The 23,186-nt window shown below is 34.5% G+C and overlaps 1 protein-coding gene across 1 annotated transcript in view; it reads right to left on the bottom strand.

Annotated features, from left to right (window-relative positions):
- The window catches only part of SMARCA5 (SNF2 related chromatin remodeling ATPase 5), a 35,793-nt gene extending 15,310 nt beyond the window's left edge, over positions 1-20,483 (bottom strand). Inside the window, 11 exon segments of the mRNA XM_039876058.1 lie at positions 1,668-1,777; positions 4,897-4,965; positions 6,292-6,423; positions 6,517-6,581; positions 6,584-6,671; positions 8,285-8,464; positions 9,248-9,348; positions 10,158-10,258; positions 12,159-12,325; positions 16,745-16,819; positions 20,133-20,483. Coding sequence (XP_039731992.1) covers positions 1,668-1,777; positions 4,897-4,965; positions 6,292-6,423; positions 6,517-6,581; positions 6,584-6,671; positions 8,285-8,464; positions 9,248-9,348; positions 10,158-10,258; positions 12,159-12,325; positions 16,745-16,819; positions 20,133-20,306 — 1,262 coding nt within the window. The 5' untranslated portion in view covers positions 20,307-20,483.
- Positions 20,484-23,186: the final 2,703 nt, after the last annotated feature.

A 23,186-nucleotide genomic window follows, 5' to 3' on the forward strand; every position in this document is an offset into this window, starting at 1 on the left:
TTTTCTTTATGGCCTACAGTGTTCTAATGTTTACATTTAAGCTTTAGGCCTTGAGGCCCAAAATAGTATAAATTCGTCTCCTTGGCATGAATTAAACACAACAGTACGATACCACATTTTAAAGTAATTAAGCACAACTTAAATCATAAGTTTTAAACATAATTTTAAACATAATTTCTCAAAAGAAGAGTGTCACTACTTAGTTACTATTCAATGTAGCTAGTATAGTGTTTGGGTAAAAACACTCATCTGAGGAGGAAGAATCATGAGAGGTAAGGCATGATGATGAGAATAACATGAACACAACATGACTTAAATATAAGTAAAAATTCAAAGGGGAGTGGGGGTTATAGGAGCAATGAAGCTACAGCCACAGGCTAGATTCTAAAAAGCCTTGAAAACACACTAAAAATTTAGATATTGCCCTGCAGGAAAGAGCAATCTGTCTAAATAACAAAGTTTTAGAACTCTGAATCCTCTGAACAAAGTAATTTAAATAAGCTAAGCAAACTATGCTTAACAACTCCAATTATGGGATACAAAATATTTTTCAAGGCAGACCTTCCATCACAATTGATATAAAGTTTATCAGTATTTTTAACTAAAAAAGATCTGTCTTCTCTTAGCACTGACTCCTGTCTTAGTTCTGTATTTTAGAGCCATACAAGATAAGCCTAGCATCTTTGCTACCCTATAAAAGCCTTTCAAAGGTTTTGAGGACATTTAGGATGTTCTACCTTCTATTCTATGGTGGTTTCTCTTTCCCTGAAACACACCCATTTCCTGACATTACATTCTTTCAGTACGCTTCCCAACAACTCCAGTCCCTTGCAAATACTTTATCAACATTAAGTACAGAATTGGATCTACTTGAGATGTGGCATAAGCAATAAAGAACAGGATGGCTATTTATTTCCTGCTTTTAAACACGACATTTAAATTAATAATGTGCTAAGATTCCAGTATCTTTTTCTGCAGCTACTTGACATTGTTGGTTCATGCTGAGATTTCTATTGCCAAAACAAATAAACAAAACCCCTAAGTCATAGGTTTCCAGCCTTTTGGATTTCCTATACCAATAAAACTTAGGAAGGGGAAAAAAAAAAAGAAGAAAATTACAAGTCTTTCAAAGTTATTTTGTCCTATATAGGTATTTAAAAATAGCTACCTTGTATTATCACCATCATTTCCCAAAAGAACATTTTATCCTAAAATAAAACATAAATGTAACTTTATGGGATAAAAGCAAGCACTGAATTTTTCTATCTGTATAGTCTCCAACTTTATCAGACTAGCCGCAATCTATTATCTAGAATTTATGACCTACCAAATTAATCATGTGCCACGTCTATGCAACCAAAGCTTCCTTAAAACAAACAAACAAACAAACAAACAAACAAAACACCTCAAGCAGAGGGCTTTATATTGTATCCCTGTTTATTTAAATCCCAAGTTTAATTTTTGGATTCATAAAATTCCCATCCTGATTCTAATATCTAATAATTTCAAGACTTTGTATCAAATTTGATTAGCAAGCTCTATGTTATATGACCAGAAAACTCTTCAGGCTGAGTTCAATCCAGCAAACAGCAATTCCTGGAAGACACAAATTAGGAAAACAAAATACAAATGAAAGTTAGTTAAGAATCAGTAGTGATAGCACATACCACTCCCTTTGCATTTTGCTGAGACCCACATAGATTTTCACTTCCTTTTTCGGAGGCAAACTCTTTTCAACATCAGCCTTAATTCGACGAAGTAAGAATGGACGCAAAACCTTAAAAGACAAGGAAAAAAAAGGAGATGACCTTTTCTACAACTTAAGTATTTAATTTCAGGATCTCAAACCTGTCTACTACATACATAGAAAAGAAATTTATCTGCTTGAATATCAAGTGATTTTTAGGACTTCTCCTTTCCAAATATGTAATTCATTAGAGAGTTTCTCAAAGGTAATACAAGATCATTATTTATTCAATATACATGAATATATCTTGCTATACTGACATAAAAGACTAAAAATAGTATATTTTTACGATATTTTCAACATTCACTGCTTTTCAGTTTTAAAACTAGTTACTTGCATATAGGATTATCTAACATTACTTAAGAAACAGCAAGGTTCACATGAAGATGTCTTTATGATTAAAAAAATTTTAAGTTTATCATCCTTTTTAAAGTATATAAATCATGAGTATGCAGTTCAATAAATTTTAATCAAGTAAACATACCTGTATAACCATTATCTCAATAAGCAGAATACCCTAGAAATCCTTTTTGTACCCTTCACAATAACTATCCCCCCTTTAATCCCAGAGGGTAAGCAATATTCTTACTTATTAGCATCATAGATTAGTTTTGCCTATTATTTTTTAACTTTATATACAGACTGATATCTAGTTCATTTTATTCAATGTTACGTTCGTAGACATTTCCATGGTGTACATAGCAATTCATTTTCATAAAATAAACTGTAAAATGTAAAACTACAGATACCTTATTTTTATTTGTATCTTCCTTTCTTCTATTTATACTGGCTTATAAATACACTATTATTACAAAACAAATTAAAAACGATGAGAAAACTAATCAGCAACACTTCTTTAATACCATGTAAGGAAGCTGGTATAGCTCTAGTCGACAGCCAGCACCAACTGCCAGACACGTAAAGACCTTCAGCCCTGCTAGCTCTCTTCTAGAATTGTCAAGGCAAATGCAGCTAATCCAGGTAAAACCAGCAAAACACTCCACTCAGCCAACCCATAAATGTGGAGTTATTAAAACATATGCTATTAAGTTTTTTTTTTGGAGAGGGGGAAGAGGCATGGCGGGGGCTATTTTGCAGCAATAGATAACTGATACATCGAGTAAGAATTATCGCGTTCCTAAGTATATCCATGCTGATTCTGAATAGCCTTTCATTGCAAGACCACAGAAAGTATCATAGACATTTCGGAGTAAAGACAAAGAAAGTAGAAATGTCGCTACCAGACCTCTTCTCCTGGATTTGATAAGCATCTCCATACTACTCTCTGAACAAAATAAACAGAGATGCTAAAATTGGTTGATTTGGTTGTGTGAGTTCTCTCAGTTTGTTTTACCTACACATACCTATTATGTTAGTAAAGCAAAGTGTACATATATACTCCACAATCCTTCAAATAAGTAAATCTAAACTGAGTGCTACATGCTTGAATGCCATCTAATTTGAAACAAAGGTGCCTAGGGGATTATCACCTTCAAAAAGTTAATAAAATAAATTCTACTACACAAGAATTTTAAAGTACATAATTAATTTATATAGAAAGAAATATCTGACCATTCTTATATCTCATTTTTCCCCCATTCAAATATCCACTATGAGCCAAGCGTTGTGCTAGGGACGCAAAGATAAATATAAGTTGTATACCTGAAACTAATAACATTGTATGTTAACTATATTTTAATTTAAAAAGATAAATGTAAGACGTATTTCTAGCCTTTGTGTTTACAATGCAGCAGAGAAAACACCTGTAAATGAATCATTTCCATACACTGCATGAAGGCCTATAATGTTAGTTCTAAAATTACTCAAGATGGAATGAATATACAGGAGTCCCTCAACTGTCCTAAAAAAACTTAATAGCATATGTTTTAATAACTCCACATTTATGGGTTGGCTGAGTGGAGTGTTTTGCTGGTTTTACCTTAGTCTTGGTATTCAGTAGAGAAAGTGACTTCACCAGTAAGTCTTAGAGGTTAAGTATCAATAAAGTAGGCAGAAAACATGATACTGAGATGTAGCAAAAAAGATATGCGAAAACATGATACTGAGATGTAGCAAGAAAGATATGCGAAGACTGGAATCTGCACACTGTTTACAGAAAACTGACAGTGGAGTCAGCAACTGTAGCAAATTAAAGCTTGACATAAGTGAAATGATTAGAGAAATGTTAGAGTTAGATCAAGCAGGGGACGGGGGGATCTGCCCTCCCACGGAACATCTGTAATGCCTATGGCATCTCTGGTCGTCACAAATGGGGGCATCCAGTGCGTAGAAGTGTCGGGATGCTGTAAACAGAAAAACCCCCAAAGAATTATTCAGACTGAAATGTCAATAAAAGTTGAGAAATACTCAGTTAGGTCCTAAAAGGCCTTATATGCCTCACTTACAAGGTCTGGCTTTATCCTGCTGGCCAGGAATTCTTAATCTGAGGGTCTGTTAGACAAATTTCTCTACCAACCAACCTTTACTTGTGAATCTTCATAGGAAGGAAAAAAAAGCTACAGTCACAGCAAAAACTTAGCAACTCTGCTCACAATGTACTATTAGCATTTGCTTACAGTCATTGGATTTAACAACAGATGAAGCGTTAGCCTTTCGGAATGGAATCTGTTAGAGTCTTGGATGGAATGTAAATGAAATAAGCTTTGAACACCTGTGTTAATCCTATGCAACTCTTCCGTCCCCCACTATACTTTTTTTTAACCCTGAGAGATTACTATCCCCCCTCATTAAATCAAGATTGCAAGGTAGGGCGAGGGTGAAGTGGGTAAAGGGGATCAAATATATGGCAGCTGAAGGAAACTGGACTTTGGATGGTAATCACACAATAAAATACATAGATGTCATATTATAATGTACACTTGAAAATTATATAATTGTATTAACCAATGTTACCCCAATAAACTTAATTAAAAAAAAAAAAAAAAGATTGCATCCTAGGTTAAAGTTAAAACTGCCATACATCACTCCCTCCTTGGCATTATAAGATCAAACAGTTAAGTGTCAGGATTCAAACAGATCTGATTCTAAAAGCCACTGTGCTTGTTTTGTTAACAAAAAGTAATCTACAAATTTAAAAAAATCTCTATCATTATTTCCATTAGAAATATACCCTATTCCAAAATACTTACCATATGAAGCCTCTCAACTAGCTTTTGATCCCCAAGGCAATTGTTTGTATCAAACCAAGAATCAAAGTCCTACATTAACGAATGAAAAATATATTAAGATCAGAGATAATATTAACTATGAACACCCTATTATGCTAGAATTCTCTAGAATTCTTTAAAATTTGAGTTGTGAACAACAAAAATCATTTAGTTTAATCCATTTTTCACATGTGTATCATTGTAAGCAATTAATTTTATAACTAGTTTGAGAATATTACTTATTTTTCTCAAAAACATCAAGATGGCAATTTTCAGTGAAAACAGTAGAAAACAGGTTTTATAGAAATAAAAAAAGCTTAAAAATTAAAATCACTTTATAGTTTATCTAAGACCACTCAGACTACTCAAATATAAGGGTTTTCAAAGCAATGCCAATTTCCACTAAACTTACTAAAAGTGAAATTGAAATTACTAGTATTTAATTAGTATTTGGATTGGATTTGAACAAGAATAGTTTTCCTTGCCTCTTGACCATATTATATATGTATTTGCTTTGTTAGTAAACGTAATCTTAGAATTCATTGTGTTAACTGAAACAAAGCTTTAACATAGTAGTAAACAAACAAAAGTGTAACTAGAGTAAGAAGTTATCTCAAAAACAAAATATCAAAATACATAAATGTAAAACTAAAGCTTTCTGAGACTGATTATATGATCCTTAACATATCAAACCCAAATTAACACCTAAGAACTTGGTTGAATAAATGTAGTAATGTAGAGCTCTTCAAAGACACACAAAGTCTCTCTCTCCCCCTCTCCTTCCCCACTTCCCTTCCTCTCTCTAATAGCAGAGACTGTGACATACATTTTCAGTTCCAAGGTACGACTAACAGTTCAAACAGTTAATTAAGCATTTCTATCACTGCAAATAATTTATAGAGGTGAAGATTAGGTTCTATGTTTGTTGGACCATAAAAAATGGCTAGATAGATTTGGTCAAATTTGAAGGCCATCATGGGGAGAGGTTATCTTTGGGGTCTAAAACACAGGTTATGTGAAATACACAAATTCACGTGGGAAAAACCCTGAGCAGCACCTAGGAACATCAGCAGTCTACCTAGAGCCACTGAAACAAACTCAGGCCAACATGATTATCAAACAGGAATGCAAATCTATGATATTCCAAAGACAGGAAACAATGATTTACAAAATGAGATTAAATTTAAAAGGCAAAAACTCTCGATGCATAAATAACTTAGGTTACACCAGGCTAACTATGCAAAAGCATGAAAAATCAGTCATTATCTTAAGCAGTGCTGAAAAGCAGGCCAGGCCAATTCCATTACAAAAATGTATAGCATTAAATAAACACATTATTATTATTAGTCCAACCAAAGAACAATTAGAAATACTTACATCAGCTGAATTAAAGACATCTGGTAACAAAAAATTAAGAAGTGACCAGAGCTCATGCAAATTGTTTTGAAGAGGTGTTCCAGTTAATAATAGTCGATTTGTAGTCTTGAATTCTCTCACTATTTCTGACAACTGAAAGAACCAAATTCATCATTAGTATATTCTGAATGTTTCTGAAATTCTAAATAAAGTACAAATAATGTTCACATTTAAATATCAAATTACCTTAGATTTTTCATTTTTGATCCTGTGAGCTTCATCGATAACTAAGTATCTCCAATTAAATTTTTGAAAACAGACTTCTCTTTAATAAGCATTTCATAAGATGTTACACATACATCCCACTCTCCTGGTAATAAAACATCTCTGACAAAAGCAGCCTATGTAGCAAGAGAAAAAATACATTATGCAAAACATAAACTATACATTAAATCTGTATCTGATACATAATAGGTGGGGATATTAAAAAGGGCTGAATTTAGCAATATTATGGCAAGCATCTAGAACCAGCTTTCCTATCACTAAAGTAACTTCATTTAAGTGTCAGAACCATTTAGTAAAAAAATAATCGAAAAATTAATCAGTGTAAAATTCAACGAACTAACTTAGAATGTTTTTCTTCTTCCATTCCACTAGGTCCTGAAATTCTCAGGAGACAGGTATGGGCAAAGGAGAGGGCAGTTTCTGACATAATGTAAGAGAACTGAAGGATAGTTTGCAGTAAGCATTTTCATGCCTTTCATGTTTATGGATGTATTAAGGCACTACTATTATTATTCTCATTTTTCAGATGAGGAAAATGAAACAAACAGTTTGGTTAAACAACTGGGCTGTAAAACATAAAAAGGAACTTGGTAACTTAACATATACTCAAAGCTATCAATAAAGGAAGAAAAAATCTACAATCGGCACTGAGCGCTGAATGTAGGGAAAACAAAATTAAGCACATATTTCAATATAGTTTGAGTAAATTTTTAAATCTGAGCTTTATATTCTTAATATTCTTTTCCACTTCTTCTTCTAAAAAGATATGTCAATTGATGAACATTTTATTTCGATAGTTATCATACCAACTTACCAAATTACTATGAATGAATTCATCTTGAACCCATTTCTCATTTGCCTCAAGAATACTTGCTGGCAGAATTCTGCTTGTGGCTGCAGTGTTTACCGCGAGATAACTCACAGATTATAGTCCTAACCTTACTCCCAAAGTTTGCCATGAAATATCTCGCTTTTATTATTTTCACATCACTCTAGTATATCAAGTCTTTGTAAATAAATGACATCATTCTATTTTTAGCATTGTTTTCAGTAGTGGTATTTCCATTTACAAAATATAGTAATTCTTGATCAATGAAAATGTCAAATATCAGAAAATGTAGCATTCCTACACATATTAACAATGCTAACAGTTGTTAGCCAAAAATTCATTTGATGAATCCAATTTATGTTTCTGTTACATTAGAATTAGAAATAAGTTGTTTAGAAATAACTCCAAGAACAGTTTTTATATTTTATTGACACATTGAAAACCAGTCAGATTTGCTTCAGCCTCAAGGAACGTATTTATGTAAAATTAAATTAATCCTGGTAGTGAGCTGTATTTTTTTTTGAAATGGGTTAAAAACTGTTCTGTGACTATTATCATTACATACATCGATCTAAAAATCTGGTTCCTTAAATTACCAACCACCTCGCACATGTGACTTCTTTTAAAAACAAGAAAATGCTTGTAGAATGAGAACACAGCCTCTGACTTTATATACAGCCACTCCCAAAAGCAGAGAAACAACTATAGCTCTCTACAGTCTACAACTCCTCTTCCCTAGTATGATTGGTAACTACCAAGATAACATTACATTTGTAAATTAATATTTGTAAAGACCAAGTTTATTATAGGACTCCTGTTCTTTTATTCCTCCTTTAGCTATGCCCACACCACCAAACCTAAATTCAAATTATTTTAATACCAAAAATACTAGACACTTACTCTTTGTTCTTTATCTCCTATCAAACAAACAGATCTAAGTGTTGGTACCCATCTCTTGAATTCACTCATCCAGTTGTGTAATGTAGACTTAGGAACCAAAACCATATGAGGACCAGGAATGTTTCTATAGTGTTTCATGTACCCAAGAAGAGAAATTGTTTGAAGAGTCTTTCCCAGGCCCTGAAAGATTTCAGAATAACCACAAAACAATGAAAAACAAATATAAAGCAGACTTCCATATTCATACTTCCTGTCATATACAGGAACACTTGAAAGAAAAGCTGTGTTTCTAACAGCTAACAAATGGCAAGAACTTGATATGTGTCAAGTTTATGAGTACTATGTCATTTAATCTTACAAGTTTATGAAGGAGGTACAATCTTACCAACCCCCATAAGGCCCAGAACTTTAAATGACTTTTCCAAGGTCACTCAGCAGAGCTAGATTTGAAATCCATTTCTTCTGACTCCATTCCATACTTTCTCCAAGCAATTAAGTGTTTTAACACTAGAGCTATATGGAAACATTTTTCAACATTTACTACGTAACTTGTTAAGTATAAAACAAGAGATTAAAACATCTTCTGAGACAACTGTACAAACTAACATCCTAGAAAAAATATAATAAATATTATGATAAATTAAAGTCAATGATCTCTCCTGTTTTTTATAGAAATGAGAATAACCAAATCATTGTATTATAAAAGTCAACCAAAAGCATGTTTCTCCAAATATATTTTTTAAATGTATTGCTTTTACAGATAATTCCTTAGAATTGAAATACAGATCTCGCTTATGAAGCTAAAGTATAGCTCCTTATGCCAGTTTGACAATTAGTTTGTTAACAGTTCTAGATTGTAATCAGCAAAAGTATATGTTATCTCGTCTAAACTTTTACAAATTTAATGGTATAAAATATTTTAAATTACAAAATATGACCTTTTAAACAACTACAAACACATACCATTTCATCTGCAAGGATACCATTGATGCCATTCTCATATAAAGAAATGAGCCAATTTAATCCTCGGACCTGATAATCTCTTAATTTACCCCATTTTACATCTAAGAACAAAAGAAAAAACACATGTACATTTTAAAGACAAGAAACACAGGTAGGCTGTACCTTTCATCTGATACTCAGAGGCTTAACTTGGGGCTACACATGTTTACTCTGACTACTTTCTTTACTAGGTGTAAGAATGGGAATTTTGTAAGTCACTAAAGATAATTAAATAACAAATCCAAATAGCATGTGCTGCATTGACCTTCATAATTTTTTTTCTCACAACCACTGAGATCATAAACTAACTAGTTTATGATCACACAAACTAGTTACCAAGTGAGAAAGAGGAAAAAGGTCAGGGCAAAAAAATGGTAGGCTTCAGTAAAGACAAATGGAAATTTCTGTGCCACCAAATAATCAAGATTATATATAGGTAAAACTTAAACCTGGTTACCTATATTTTCTTTTGGAAAAACATCAGTAAAAAATACATTTCAGAAAAAAAAATTAAAGAAAATCGATATAAAATCAGGAGATGAATAAGCAAAAGTTTTCACAAAGTGCCTTTTTTTACACATTGGTTTTCGTATCTGGGGCAAATATAAGGAAAAAACTATTCCTAGTTTTACCTATAAATTCAGACAATAAACACAATGGCATTTTATATCCCTTTGAAATATAGCACCACTATCTCTAATATACCATAATTTCCATTAAAAAATCTGCAGTTTATTTTATAATCAATAAATTTCAAAAGATTACTAAAAATTTCCTTTATAAGTTATAACCAAGACAAATCTAAAACAATAACCAAAGGATATCTCGAAAGGGGATTTTTCTAAAAGTCAAGTAAGTATGTACAACATACATGATGGAGAGTCTTCAAATCGAGTGCAAACGTTGGTTGCTTTGGAGCTTTCTGTTAACAGTTCTTCATCCTCCTCTTGCTCTGTTCTACGGTGTCGGTAGCTGTCAAGGTTAAAATAAAATCAAGTGATGAGTTTTGGCTTTAACTTTAACCACCTGCTACTATTTTGAAGTAATAATCAAGTTGGCTAAGTAGAACCTCACAATGGTAATTTTTAACAGCAATCTAAATTAAAACTAAAAAAGTAAAGAGTAGATATTATTAGTATATTTAAACCTGAAATGTTTTAGATGGTTTTCTAAAACATATTTAGAATAGTACCTTAAATTAACTAGAACCTGATAACTTTAAATATGATATTTTCAAGGAAATACATAGCCATAAAAATCTCATAATTTGTATTTCAAAGTTAACTTTTTAAGTATTTTTGCTGGGGAAAAAAAAGTTCCAGAAATCACTTTTTTAAAACGATAATTTTCACCAAAAGCTGCAGAATATACAGAACAGACACTTAGGAGCTTAAGCAATGACTCTGAACCAGAGATTCATCAGAATTACTCAAAGTTTTTTAAATACATAAGCCCAGACTCTATATGCCAAGAGAGTCAGATACATCTCCTTAAACACTAATTTTCTGAAGTTTTAATACTGCCAAATTTCTTAATCTTTACAGGGTTCAGGTTAGTAAAACTATTTAACCCCCCAATTCTGAGGCATCCAATTTTATGCCTTTATACTTTCAATAAATGTTTTCATCTAAATTAGAAAATTTAATAATAAATTAGCAGATTATGCCACTCTTGAGATCTCTAAATTTAATTTATAGCTTCATTCCCAGCAAAGGTAAAGAAGAAATCCATTCCAAGACTTCTTTTCTGCAGTAACACTAATAAGGAGATCGAGCTGAACAATTTATATTTACTACAGAATACCTTTTTCATCTTATAGGATCTCAACAGAAGTGTTTTTCATGACATTCTATACTGACTACTCATTACAATACCCCCTATAATAGTTCACATTTCCAGAGGATGACACTTATGCCATTTAAAAAGCTGCACAAACTTCTCAAGACTGAAACAATTTAAATATATCTGAAGTTCAAAACTCTCTCTTAAGAAGTTTCTTAAGTATTAAAGCAATAGTACCTTGGTAACATACAATAGATAAGGAAAAAGATATACGGAATGAGTGGAATACCCAAATAAAATTGGCATTATGCTTATGCTTTCTGATTATAAGCCCTTTGAGACAGAGATCATACTTGTAGTAAATTTAACATCGTTGATAACAGTGTAATTTTTTTTAGACAACCTTGAGTATTTTCATTACTGATCACATTTCATTTGTCATGAGATTGCCCTAAATCTATTATTACGAATTAAACAACTTAGTTACCCAACTAGCACAAAAATTCTAAAAAAGAATTTATAAATTCAACATTTAAGAGTTATTTTACACATTCTGAACAACCACTTAAAGGTGACATACAACTTAACACTTCAATTTACATAAAGACAACTAAGTAACAAACAAAAATTTAAACAAATTGCTGTGTCATAAATCAGCGCCACATTCCACTCAGTAGCATAGACCTAAGATAAATGTTAACACCCTCAATGCAGGTATGTACTGTGGGAGACTGGAGCATACCTCAAGCCAGGGCTAAATTCAAGCTTGGATTATTCTAATTACTTCTATGTAATGTTAACAAGGCCACTCAACCTCTGCATTTGTTTCCTCTCAAAAGAATGGCCTGACATCTGAATTCCCTACTCAATATAGTTGTTGCAGTCCACAAACTATAAAATGCTATAGAAGATAGAACATTAAGCATATTTTTATTTACTTATACCTTTATGACTACATCCTGCCCAAACCAACTGGGTCAAATAAATAACAGCACTAAAAAAATTTTTTTTAATGAAATAATTTTATGATTCTAATAAAGATTATGAAAACTAAATTTGGTTCAACTATGAAGTATAAACTATTACTCACTCGCCAACTGATAGCAAGTTCTGTTTCTCATCCTTTTTTATTCGTGGGCGCCCTGGTTTCATCTTCAAAGGTGAGGTTGGAGTCTTCTGAGCAGCTGGCTGGATGAAATGTGCAAAAAGCTCTGTCTGCTTCAATAAATACTCAAATCTATTTGCTCGATCAGTTTGCTGCAAAAAATTTTAAGACCCATTTTATCGGAATGTTGACATAACTACAGAAATCAAAGTTTTAATATGCCTCCATACAACTGAACGCAGGAGTAAAAAGGAACAAACTATCGATACATGCAACAATTTAGATGTTTCAGAAACATTATGCTACATAAAAGAAGCCAATCACAAAAAGACTACATACGGTATGATTCTACTTATATGAAATTCTACAAGTGATAGAAAGCAGATCTGAAGTGGCAAAGGGCAGGAGCAAACTTTTTGGGGATGATGGAACTGTTCTATGTCATAACTGTGGTGGTAATGGTGGTTAAATAACTGCATGTATGTGCCAAAACTCATTAAATTACAAACTTAAAATTGTTGTATATAAATTATACTTTATAATAGAGTTAAAAATATATATATACAAAAAAGACATGCACAATACAAGCAAATTGAGAAATGGGGGAAAATGCATTGGTCATTGTTAGGTTGTGTCAAATTTTAAAAAGGTATCAAGCTCGAAAAACATTTATGAAGTTTATGAATTATTCATTAACTCAATGCAGTTCTTAACAATATTTCTTCCTTTCATATCTAACATCATCTTCAATGTTTAGTCTTATAATCACACCAAGAGAATTTAAGAATTTGAACTAAAATTTAAGATCCCTGAGATCAAGTTTTTTCTTAAAAATAAACAAGGAAATCTAAAGCCTTTACAAAACAGACTTTTTACAGACACACTAGTAGTTTGGTTTAAAAAAGAAGAAATAAGACAAGAGCTCAACGAACAGAGAAACCAGTTATTCAACATCTCTGCCTATAAATGTTTAAAACGTCGGCTTTAGAATTAGACATTTTATCTAGTAAAACAAATACCAGAGGTATCCAAACATCACACTGATATAAAAAGCTATGTATTTTTAAAGAAAAACACAATTTTAAAAAATCACACCAATATAAAAACTGAAGACCAATTTGCTATTAGAAAGGCACATGGTAACATTATTTCATTAGGTCAAAAGTGACTCATGGAAGCAGCCCAACGTACGCCATTAACAGGCTGTTAGCATGGTTCTCCCCAGTAATGAGCTACAGATCAGTTACAGTTGTCTGTTTTTGCATATTATAAACTATTTTAATGTATTAAACTAAGATGCATACATGTGTATGTATGTGTGTATGTACGTGTAAGTTACATTTCTTAATTCATATACGAAAAAAAAAGCCAAGAACATGCAACTAGACATTGGGGCCGAAAAAAACTACTCGGTTATTGGAATTGTTTGGGATCAAGATAAATATACTCTGGAAATAAATGCAGATAGGTCAGAGTCTAGACGTTTTAAGATAACAGCTATTTTACATTATTCAAATCATTCAATAAGTATTCTTCACTTCTCTCACAACATTATCTTCTCAAATAGCTGTTCAATTCACAAATACTTTTGTGTTTATCAGAAAAGGCACTCTATGAAGTTTTCATTATAGTACAATATTAAAAATAAACATAATAAGTAAATTATGTAAGATGTCAGAAGGCGATCAATGCTCAAAGGTAAAATAAAGCAAGGGAAGATGGGAAGTGGGAGTGGCACTGAAATTTTAACCAAGATAATCAGACAATCCTAACAGAAGTGATGTTTCTACAAAAAAACGGGAGGGGTCCCTCTTCTCAGATCTTATTAGCACACCTCTCTAATGCTCAAAAACCTTTAATGGCTCTAGATGTCTTGAGGTAATATTTTTTCAAAGTGTGACTGATGACCCATCAGATCAAAAATATCCAAGGATCCTTATAGTATCTTCCATATGGTCAAGTTTGAGAACTACTGTCTTAAGAAATTAAGTATAAATTTCACTAGGTATTCTACACAAGAGTGAATGATTTAAAAATTCTCTCCCACTACTCATTCTTTCAAGTATCGGTAGGGTTCCAAAGTAGTTGCAAAGAACCAAGGAATTCAGAACATTTACAGAATAAACTTTCAGAGTAGTATTGCAGCAAAGGTTAAGGGGAAAAACAGGTGAAGATCTTGTTGCTTGAGAGAATGAGATAGTTACAATAAAAATGTCTTGAAGTATTGAAGAAAACAGGTGAAGGGAGAAAAACAGATTCTAAAGAGCAGAAACAATAAGATCAGGAACCTGAAAGAAATGAATTAAAAAAATCAACAGGTAGGACAAGTTGCTTTCTCTGGGGCAGGAGGAAATGACACAGGACAGCAGAGGCCACGTATGCTTGGAAATAGAGAGGAAATAAAGTGAAGTCAGGCCTGCAATTCTTTGTGGAGGAAGACTGAAAAGGACGGTGCTGGCAGAAATGGAAGAGAAAGTTTAAATCAGAGTAGTAAAGTTTTAGAATGGCTAAGAGGGATTGCTGAGTAATAAATATTGAAAGAGAGTAAAAACTCACAAATTTATTCAGGTACAATCAGCACAATTATTTCATTTTCTCAAATAGTACTCAGCATCCTGGGCTGAAGAACAAAGAGTGGGATAGGTTTCGAGATTCACCTATAAAGGAACTAGCAGATGATAGGGGATCTTGCTTAGAAGAAAACTGTTAAGTGAAGATCATGTTGCTGAAAAAAGAAATAAAACCAGATTGAAAAACTTGAAAAAAATGAGGAAAGATTTGCAATAAGGCCACCATGAATATGAAAAGCACTGTTTTAAAAAAAAGAAAACCTCTGAAAACCTCCAATATATAATCAGATTTATGTCATAAATATTACTGTGCAAAAAATATGGAGATTTCTGGAAGAGTCCAGATCAGAAGAAAGGAGGCAAATAAAAGAAATCAACAAAATAATTCATGCACAATAGAAGAATACTAAAGTAGGATGATGGGGAAAAGATAAGAGAAATATTTATGAGATTAATAAACTTGCAAGACTACTAAAACTTATGAGGTACTGTAGACAGCTTGCGTATATCTTAAGAGGAACTTTCATTCATTGAGATGACACTAAGTAGATATGTGGGAGATAATGAATTCAGTTTTGGATATTACTAAACAGAGGTACAAAGGGACTTAAACGTCCAAAAAGCAAATGAAAATATAATAGTTGGAAGCATCTGGGTTACAGACAAATATTCAGAAGTATTCAGTTTGAAGACAGCAGATATAAACCAATAAGGATCAAAATGTCTCAGAATATGCAGAAAATAACGAAGGACAAGGGAATAATCAAGTAAAGAGGATTTCCTCAAGAAAAAAGGGGTCTTTCAAGGCAAGTAAAAATTTTTCAAGAGTGGTCAACAATGTCAAACTCAAGTGAGATCAAGGAGAATGAAACTAAAATTAAGCCACAGAACTGGTGATTAGACTCGCTAGCAGTGTTTACAGCAGAACCAAAATTGTGAAGGGTAAAAGGAATGAATGAAAAAGAAGAGCTGGCGAATATGTTTTTCTTTAAATAAGTTTGACAGCAGATAAAGGAGATGGGACAGTTATAGATACACATATAAAATGTACTAGAAATCATATATAATAAATCATTTTCATTTTACATAGTTACATGTATTATGCACACTATATAAGTGTACATAAAATAAGTATATGGGGAGTTTTAGTATTCTTAAGCTATTATGAAATTCTAAACTATTTAATAATCTTGAAGAGAATGTCAAAGGACAAGGAGAAAGTAAGTTTCAAAAAAAAACATGTTTGTTAAAGTCTACTATGTGTCAAATATTGGTCTGAGAGCTGAAGACAAAAAGATTAAGATAGCGTTCCTACCCTTTAAGGAGCATGCCATATTGTGCTGTGTGGTGGTGCTGTTATTTAACACATATTTTTTCAACTTTTTAAAATTTCAAAATGAGTTTAATCCATATAAAGCACTTACAACAGGGCTTGGTACACAGTAAGCACTCACTGTTAGCTGTTATTATTACTGAATCTGAATTTAAATTTAAAGCTCTTTTTAAGTACAAGTTAAGGCATGGTACAAAAAAGTTTCCTTGAAGATATGAAATGTGAGTTGGATCTTTAAGGATTCAAGTATAACATCATGTTCTCTTTTGTAAAAATCCCATGCATACTGTAAGAATGCTATGGGCAAGGAGCATATGTTTCTTTCTTTGTAACCAGGAGTATACATGTTAGACATGCAGAATAAGCACATTGTGAGCAACTACTTCTCTAGTCTTTAATTCATCTCACTAATGCTAGATCTTGAAACAAAGGAGATATTAACATAATCCATAACATTACATAACGCTATGTGAATTATGTGAATTCAATACTTCTGTATTTGCTTGTCATAGCCAAATAATATATAAAATGTACAGTATCCCATGTTACACATATTTCTATTGGATATCTGTGCCTCAATTATAAAAATTAAACATAGAAGTTTGGTACATTTGATCATCTAACAAAAAGTTATCATTATAGACTCTATTCATATACCCAGAACATACCATTTTTTCTTCATAGGTAGGATCTGGTTCTTGGATTTCTTTTTGCTTTCCAGGAGATGCATCATCAAATACTTCCTGGTAAAAGGGAAACATCATGGATTGTTCTTCAGAAATAGTCAACACACCATAATTTGACAGATTTCTGCCCAAAACACATTCCAATATATTCTCATCCCAAACTTCCTAGATATTTAAATGGCTATCATCTAACCTCATAGGAAACTTTGATGAAATGAAATACCAAAATGATAGACCCTAATTAACCCAAATATGTGAACTGTATGGCTACTGCCAAGATTAAAACTAAGATTATCTACCTAAAGATTATCATCCTAAAACAATTACTTTCAATTTGTTTCTTTTTCTAATCAGTGAAAACTATGAAATCAAATAGTATAAAATGTGAATAAAATGTTCCCTTTTAATCATAAAACTGCAGTATTTACTGTGCCACTACACAAATATATACCTGGAAAATATTATTATTAGTCACCCTGATTTCCACCTTCTGGAATATTACAAAAAAATTATCAAGTAGCCTAAGTTGAACACAATCATTCCTAAATTAGTAACAATGTGCCATTCTTGCAAATTTATGTACCTGGACATTAAAAATACCACAAAACACACACATGCAAGCAAACAGCAATAACTTCTACACTACAAAGGTCCAATCACCCGTTTAAAAAAACAACATAAGAACAGTTAGTAAAAACATAATTTTCATTAATGATATACAAATCTGTGTTTGGTAATACATACTATAATAAAGCTATCAGTGATTAAAAAGTTAGAGGGAGGAGCTGGTATAGTACTAGAATTAAGATGTCAAATCATCTAAATTCAAGTCTGGCTTCACTGCTAAGACCTTTAGGCAACTGTGTAACCTTAAAATCATCACAAATCTCTGGCCTCCACAAGTAAAACTGACAAAAGTCACCTACCTAGCATACTTCACCAAATGGTAGTATAATACCATAAAAATCAAATATGCCTTAAAAAAAAAAAAAAAAATGAAGTGTGCTTTCCAAAATCAGTCATTGTTTCTTTCACAGTTTAAAAAAAAAAGACTCCAGGACTTGAGTTCATACAATTATTGTTATAGAGCATGCTTATCTATCAGTAGTCTATTGGCATATACTGTACCTATCAGACTGATCAATAGTGAGAGATGAGGATGAAGCCAGGCTCCATCCACATTGCCAAAAAGATCATTAACAACCACAAAGAAAACAAGACTGCTCCCTGACCTATAAGTACTAAGCAAAAAGGAAAAATTAACTGAATACGTAGGGAAAGTTGGCTAATATTTCTGGGAAGGTGAGCTCTGTCAGAAAAAATCATGAATGCAAGGTTTCATGTATTTCCTGATTTTGGAAAAAGCTACCTTAAATTCTACTTTCAAACAAGCAAACAGCATTAATATTTTTTTCCAACTGTAAAACAAATTGTCAGATACTATTATGCATGTATGCTCAAACCTAGTTTTTAACCAGTAAACCTCAATGATTTCTGACTTCAGTTAAGAAAAATTAAAAAGACTAAAGGTACATTTATTTTAAAAGACACAAAAAAATCACGCTATGTGAAAATAAAAACTAAAACTAGTCAGTGACAAGCGACTGATGAAGTTACTGACAGTCCTATACTGAAAATGTAAAAATAACTAAGTCTTCAATAAATTTGTTAACCATCTTTTTTGGAAGATTATGACAGGGCAAGATATGTTGGAAAAGGGTCAGTTTTGGAGCCAGAACACTCAATTTCCTCAGCTGGCAAATAAAAATATCACTGATTTCATATGGTACTTGTTATCACATCGATATTCATACTTAAACTAAAATTTAAAAATAGCAACTGAAGGCCAAAATATTTAGTTAGGCTTTACTCTGCTTTCTGATATTTAAGTAGGATCGCTAACAAGACATTGGCTGTTACTACTAAATTTGAATGACAGACCCTTTTGAGAAGCTAATGAAAAACTGAGAACATCACTTTGCTGCACATTTAGACACAATTTCAGTGTAACAGATTTTCAAACTCCCTTAAACCATGGAGCACGAATCCAAGTTAAAGTTCTCTGGTAATCCAAAAGAACCATTTAAAACCTTAAGGAAAAAAACCATGTAACAATAGGTAGGAATTCGAAACAAATCTCAAATTACTGAAAACTACAGAATATCAATGCCCTATTCCACTAAAACCTTCCTCGCCACTTACGGTTCTTTAAAAAACATTATAACAACATACTGCTACTTCACCCTAGATCAGACCTTTGGTGACCAAACAGAACTACTGCGCCAAATGCTTCCCTGGTAAACTGCGCTACCATTTCCTTATTGTGTTAACTCCGCATAAAGGTTCATTTTCTAAAGCAGTGTCTTGACTCTGTCTATCCGAGAATGAAAAAAAATCCCAGAAATCGCTGGGCTGCGACTATAAAATATCTCAAAACAGATCTAAGGCCAGGAATAAAATTTAGAAGCAGCAAGCAATCACTTCCTTCCCATACATCGCAAAACCTTAGAGCACGCCCAAGAGACCCGCCTGGCAGCTCCCCAATCTTTCTAACTCCCGAGTACTGTCACCACCCCCTGACCAACCCCGGCACCAAAGGCAGGCTCGGCGTCGAGCGGTACCAATTTTTAGAAAAAGGCCAAGGCCCCAAAAGAGGAACTGCGCTGGACTGAAAGCCAACCAACCACCCCTGACTTACTAATTCATTCAGCAACCCATCCATCCCCCTCCTCCAAATTATATGGGGGTCCAAGACAGCTGCTGCTTCCTTCCCTATGGAACAGTGCCTGGGAGGGGCCTCCTCTCCCTTCACTCGAGCAGCTGCGCCCCGTTTATCCCCACTGCGCACTCGGCCATCCAGCTCTCGCCATTGTTTTCTGCACAGACCAGACACCGCCCCCGCAAGGACCGGGATGAAGAGAAGGGGAACCAAGTCCTAGGACGCTCTGCTTTAAATGCTTTCTCCACCCAATCGTCTGTCTCTCACTCCTAGGGGGCATCTCCCACGCCTTTCTCTTAAGTTTAGTGGAAACTACAACCTTGATTCAGAGAGAGAAGAGGGAATTATGGGAGTCTAGGAAAAAAATCGGGTAGGTTTCTCTTGGCCTCAGTAATCAAGAACATCTGTTTATTAAGAGCGCTCAAAGATCTGGCAAGATTCGCTAAAAATGTTAAGTGCCAGAAACCCATAGTCAGCCTGGGCAGGTTAAAGCACAGGACACAAGAATGAGAACATCCTTCCAGGTCCAGGGGGCCTGCGGCCAATTTGAGAGGTGAAGTACGGCTCTGCGTCCCATCACTGAAATGCAGGCGGGGGAGGCAGCTCCTTCTCCCCACTGCGCCCCCTCTCCGTGCCAAAAGCCACCCTTACCTCCATCTCGGAGTCCGCGGGAACAGCGCCCGCCGCAGAGGAGGCCGCCTGGGCCGCGATGCCCTCGGGGCCGCCTTTGTTGTTGTTGCTCCCGCTGCTGGCGGCCGAGGCTGCGGGCTTGGAAGGCGCGCTCTCGGGAGGCGGGGGTGGCGGAGGCTCGGCCGCGGACGACATGTTCCGTCTGCGTCACCCGCAGCTGCCAGAGGCCAGGCGCGGCAGGGATGAGGCCTAGGCCTGGGTGGCTACGTCGCAATGAGCTGATGGACGAACAAGAGGGCCCCCCAATGCCCCCTGCGCAGCGGATGTGCGACGAGCCTGGACCGGGCCCAGCAACCTCCCCCTCTCGACGTCCTCCTCTTCCGCGGGGCTCGGGTTCGACCGGTGCTTACCTCACGGCGGGAATCACGTCGACGAGTGGGCGGGGCCACCCGGGTCACCGAGGTCAGGAAAGGCGGGCTGATTTACTGGAGGGCGGAGGGTCAGGGGAAGGGGAAAAGAAACCGAAAGGAAGACCGACGCGAGGAAATAGCTTCGCCGCCTCGTCTACCTCTGGTCGACAGCCTCTACCTCGCCAGCATCCAGGACAACTACCTACGCCACCGACTTTCAACCCTCGCGAGATTGATAGTTGGCTAATTGACAAGGTTCCGAGTGCGCATGCGCATTCTCCACGCCTTAGCCTAAGCCACGCCCCCTCAGGATGTCCCGCGGGCTCTATTGCGACGAGTGCGCGGGGTCTTGATGGAGAGCTTAGACCCTTAAGTTTGGGCTTCGGCGCCCGTGGCACGACGCGAGCTCAATCTCATACGCGTTCGTAACGGCTCTGTCTTCAGCCGCGGTGTCTTCTTGGCCTGGCCGGGGTGGGCGTCGTTCGCTGAAAACTTGCCCAGGTTTTGCGCCGCCTACTGAAATTTGGAGGACTGTGGTAGCCTTAACACTTCTACCGCTTCTGAACAGGCGTGACGCCACAGCGTTGACGACGTTATGGTTATTTCGAGTGACGTCTCAGTTTTTTGTTATCAAAGTAGAAGTGCCCATCAGTGTGATTTAAAAAAAAAAATTCACATGTTAGTTATAGCAATAATTTCTGAATACCGTACAGAGTTAGAAGATATTTCCTCTAAATTTATATGCTAAAAATTGTGTGCACGCTACCATGTAAAGTGAGAAAAATGAATGATATATAAGGAAGAGAGGCTGTAGGTTGTATCTTTTCCTTAATCATCAAATGTTAAAATGTACATTCCCCTTAAAGTGTTAACAGATAATCAGCCCCAATTAGTTGCATAATCTTAGGCTTTCTTCAACACGGACTTAGCCTTGAGCATCCATCTACTACAGAATTGAAGTATATTGTATTTAATGTGATTACAGATCTGCATACTACAGTAAATTATCAGCCCTGCACAGGTTTTTATTAATCTTTGTATTCCCATGTTCAGTATTCTATCACTGTTAAACAGGAGGCACACTTTTCGAGAGTTAAGGTTTGAGCTAACCAGTTGATTATGTAGAATTTCAAACAAAAAGGATCTCCTTTGAATACATAGCCTAAAAAATTTTTAATCAAATGATAATTTTTAATTGAGGTAATTTTGAATTAATGGGCTGTCTTCCATCCCATTAGAAATGCTATTTCTGAGGGCATAAAGAATATGAAAAGATAAATACTTAAGTGATGATCATCATAGTCTTCGCATTATAATTACAGAAATCTAGGAACAGGCTGAATCCAACATGGAAAGTATGATTTTAAAATTATTGACACCCACAAAATGAAAAACTATTAATGTAGAACGATGTTCATTATGTAGTGTTAACTGAAAGGAATTTTAATAGTTCAAAAAGATGGATAAAAGTTTGGGAGAATATTCATAAAAGTATTGAAAGTGATTGTTACTGGTGTATATTTCCTAATTCTTTTATGCTTGTTACATATATTTTTAAATGAATTTGTATGTTATTGAGAGTTTTATTTTTAATATTAAAAAATGTACTTTCACCCAGAAAAAGATTGTGCGGAAGGATAAAAAAGTAGTGTGTAGGTGGTATCTGATACATAGACGTTCAACAAATACTTGTCAAATAAATATTTAATATGCACATTGTTAAGTAGAAAGAATATAGCATTTATTTGTGTTCAGAATGTTTCTTTACTCTGTTTTACAATGATATGTAGATCTCTTGAGTCCTAGTTTGGAATCCTTAAAGTTATACTTAAGTATATAAGCGCAAAATTCTTAAGTATGACTAGTATATAAAGAAAGCAATAAATAGCAAGAAAAACAATAAATAAAATTGCCTCCAAAATGGCAATTGTCTTTTAACATGTGCATTTTTACTGTGAGTTTCTCTTATAAAAGCTGTATAAGACTCTTAATGGGGAAAACTATTGAGGAAAGATACTAGAAGAAAGGAAGAAGAGGAGACATGTTTGAATTCACTAAACTAATATCAGGGACAGAGAAACAGATTTGGAGCATGGCCTAGAGCAGAGAGGAAGTGGAGAGGGGCTACAGAAAAGACTGAATGCCTGGAAACTGAGCTATAGGGAATTAGTTGAGCTAGGCAAACATAGTACTTACATGGTGGCCAAATCACAAAACCTGCTTTTCTTCAAAGACTAATAAGCTAAAACCGACAGCTAGTTCTGGAATCGATATCATAATATAGGATTAATACAGTAAGAGAGTAGGCTGGGGAGTTAGGCAAGCCTAGTTTACAGAGCAGGCTTCAGAACTGAGTACCTGCGCAAATGCAGATAAGTTATGTAACTATTTAAAATCAGTTTTCTCACCTTTTTATTATTACAGGTATACCTTGGAGGTAGCGTGGATTCAGTTCCAGATGACCGCAATAAAGTGAATACCACAATAAAGTGAGTCACGTGACTTTTTGAGTTTCCCTATGCACATTAAAGTTATATTTACACTATACTGTAGTCTATTAAGTGTGCAATAAATGGCATTATATCTAAAAATAATGTACATACCTTAATTAAAATTTTTTATTGCTAAAATAATGCTAACCATCTTCTAAGCCTTCAGCAAGTTA

Source organism: Pteropus medius, unplaced genomic scaffold (genome assembly GCF_902729225.1).
Source record: "Pteropus medius unplaced genomic scaffold, Ma_sr-lr_union100, whole genome shotgun sequence".
NCBI lineage: Eukaryota > Metazoa > Chordata > Mammalia > Chiroptera > Pteropodidae > Pteropus > Pteropus medius.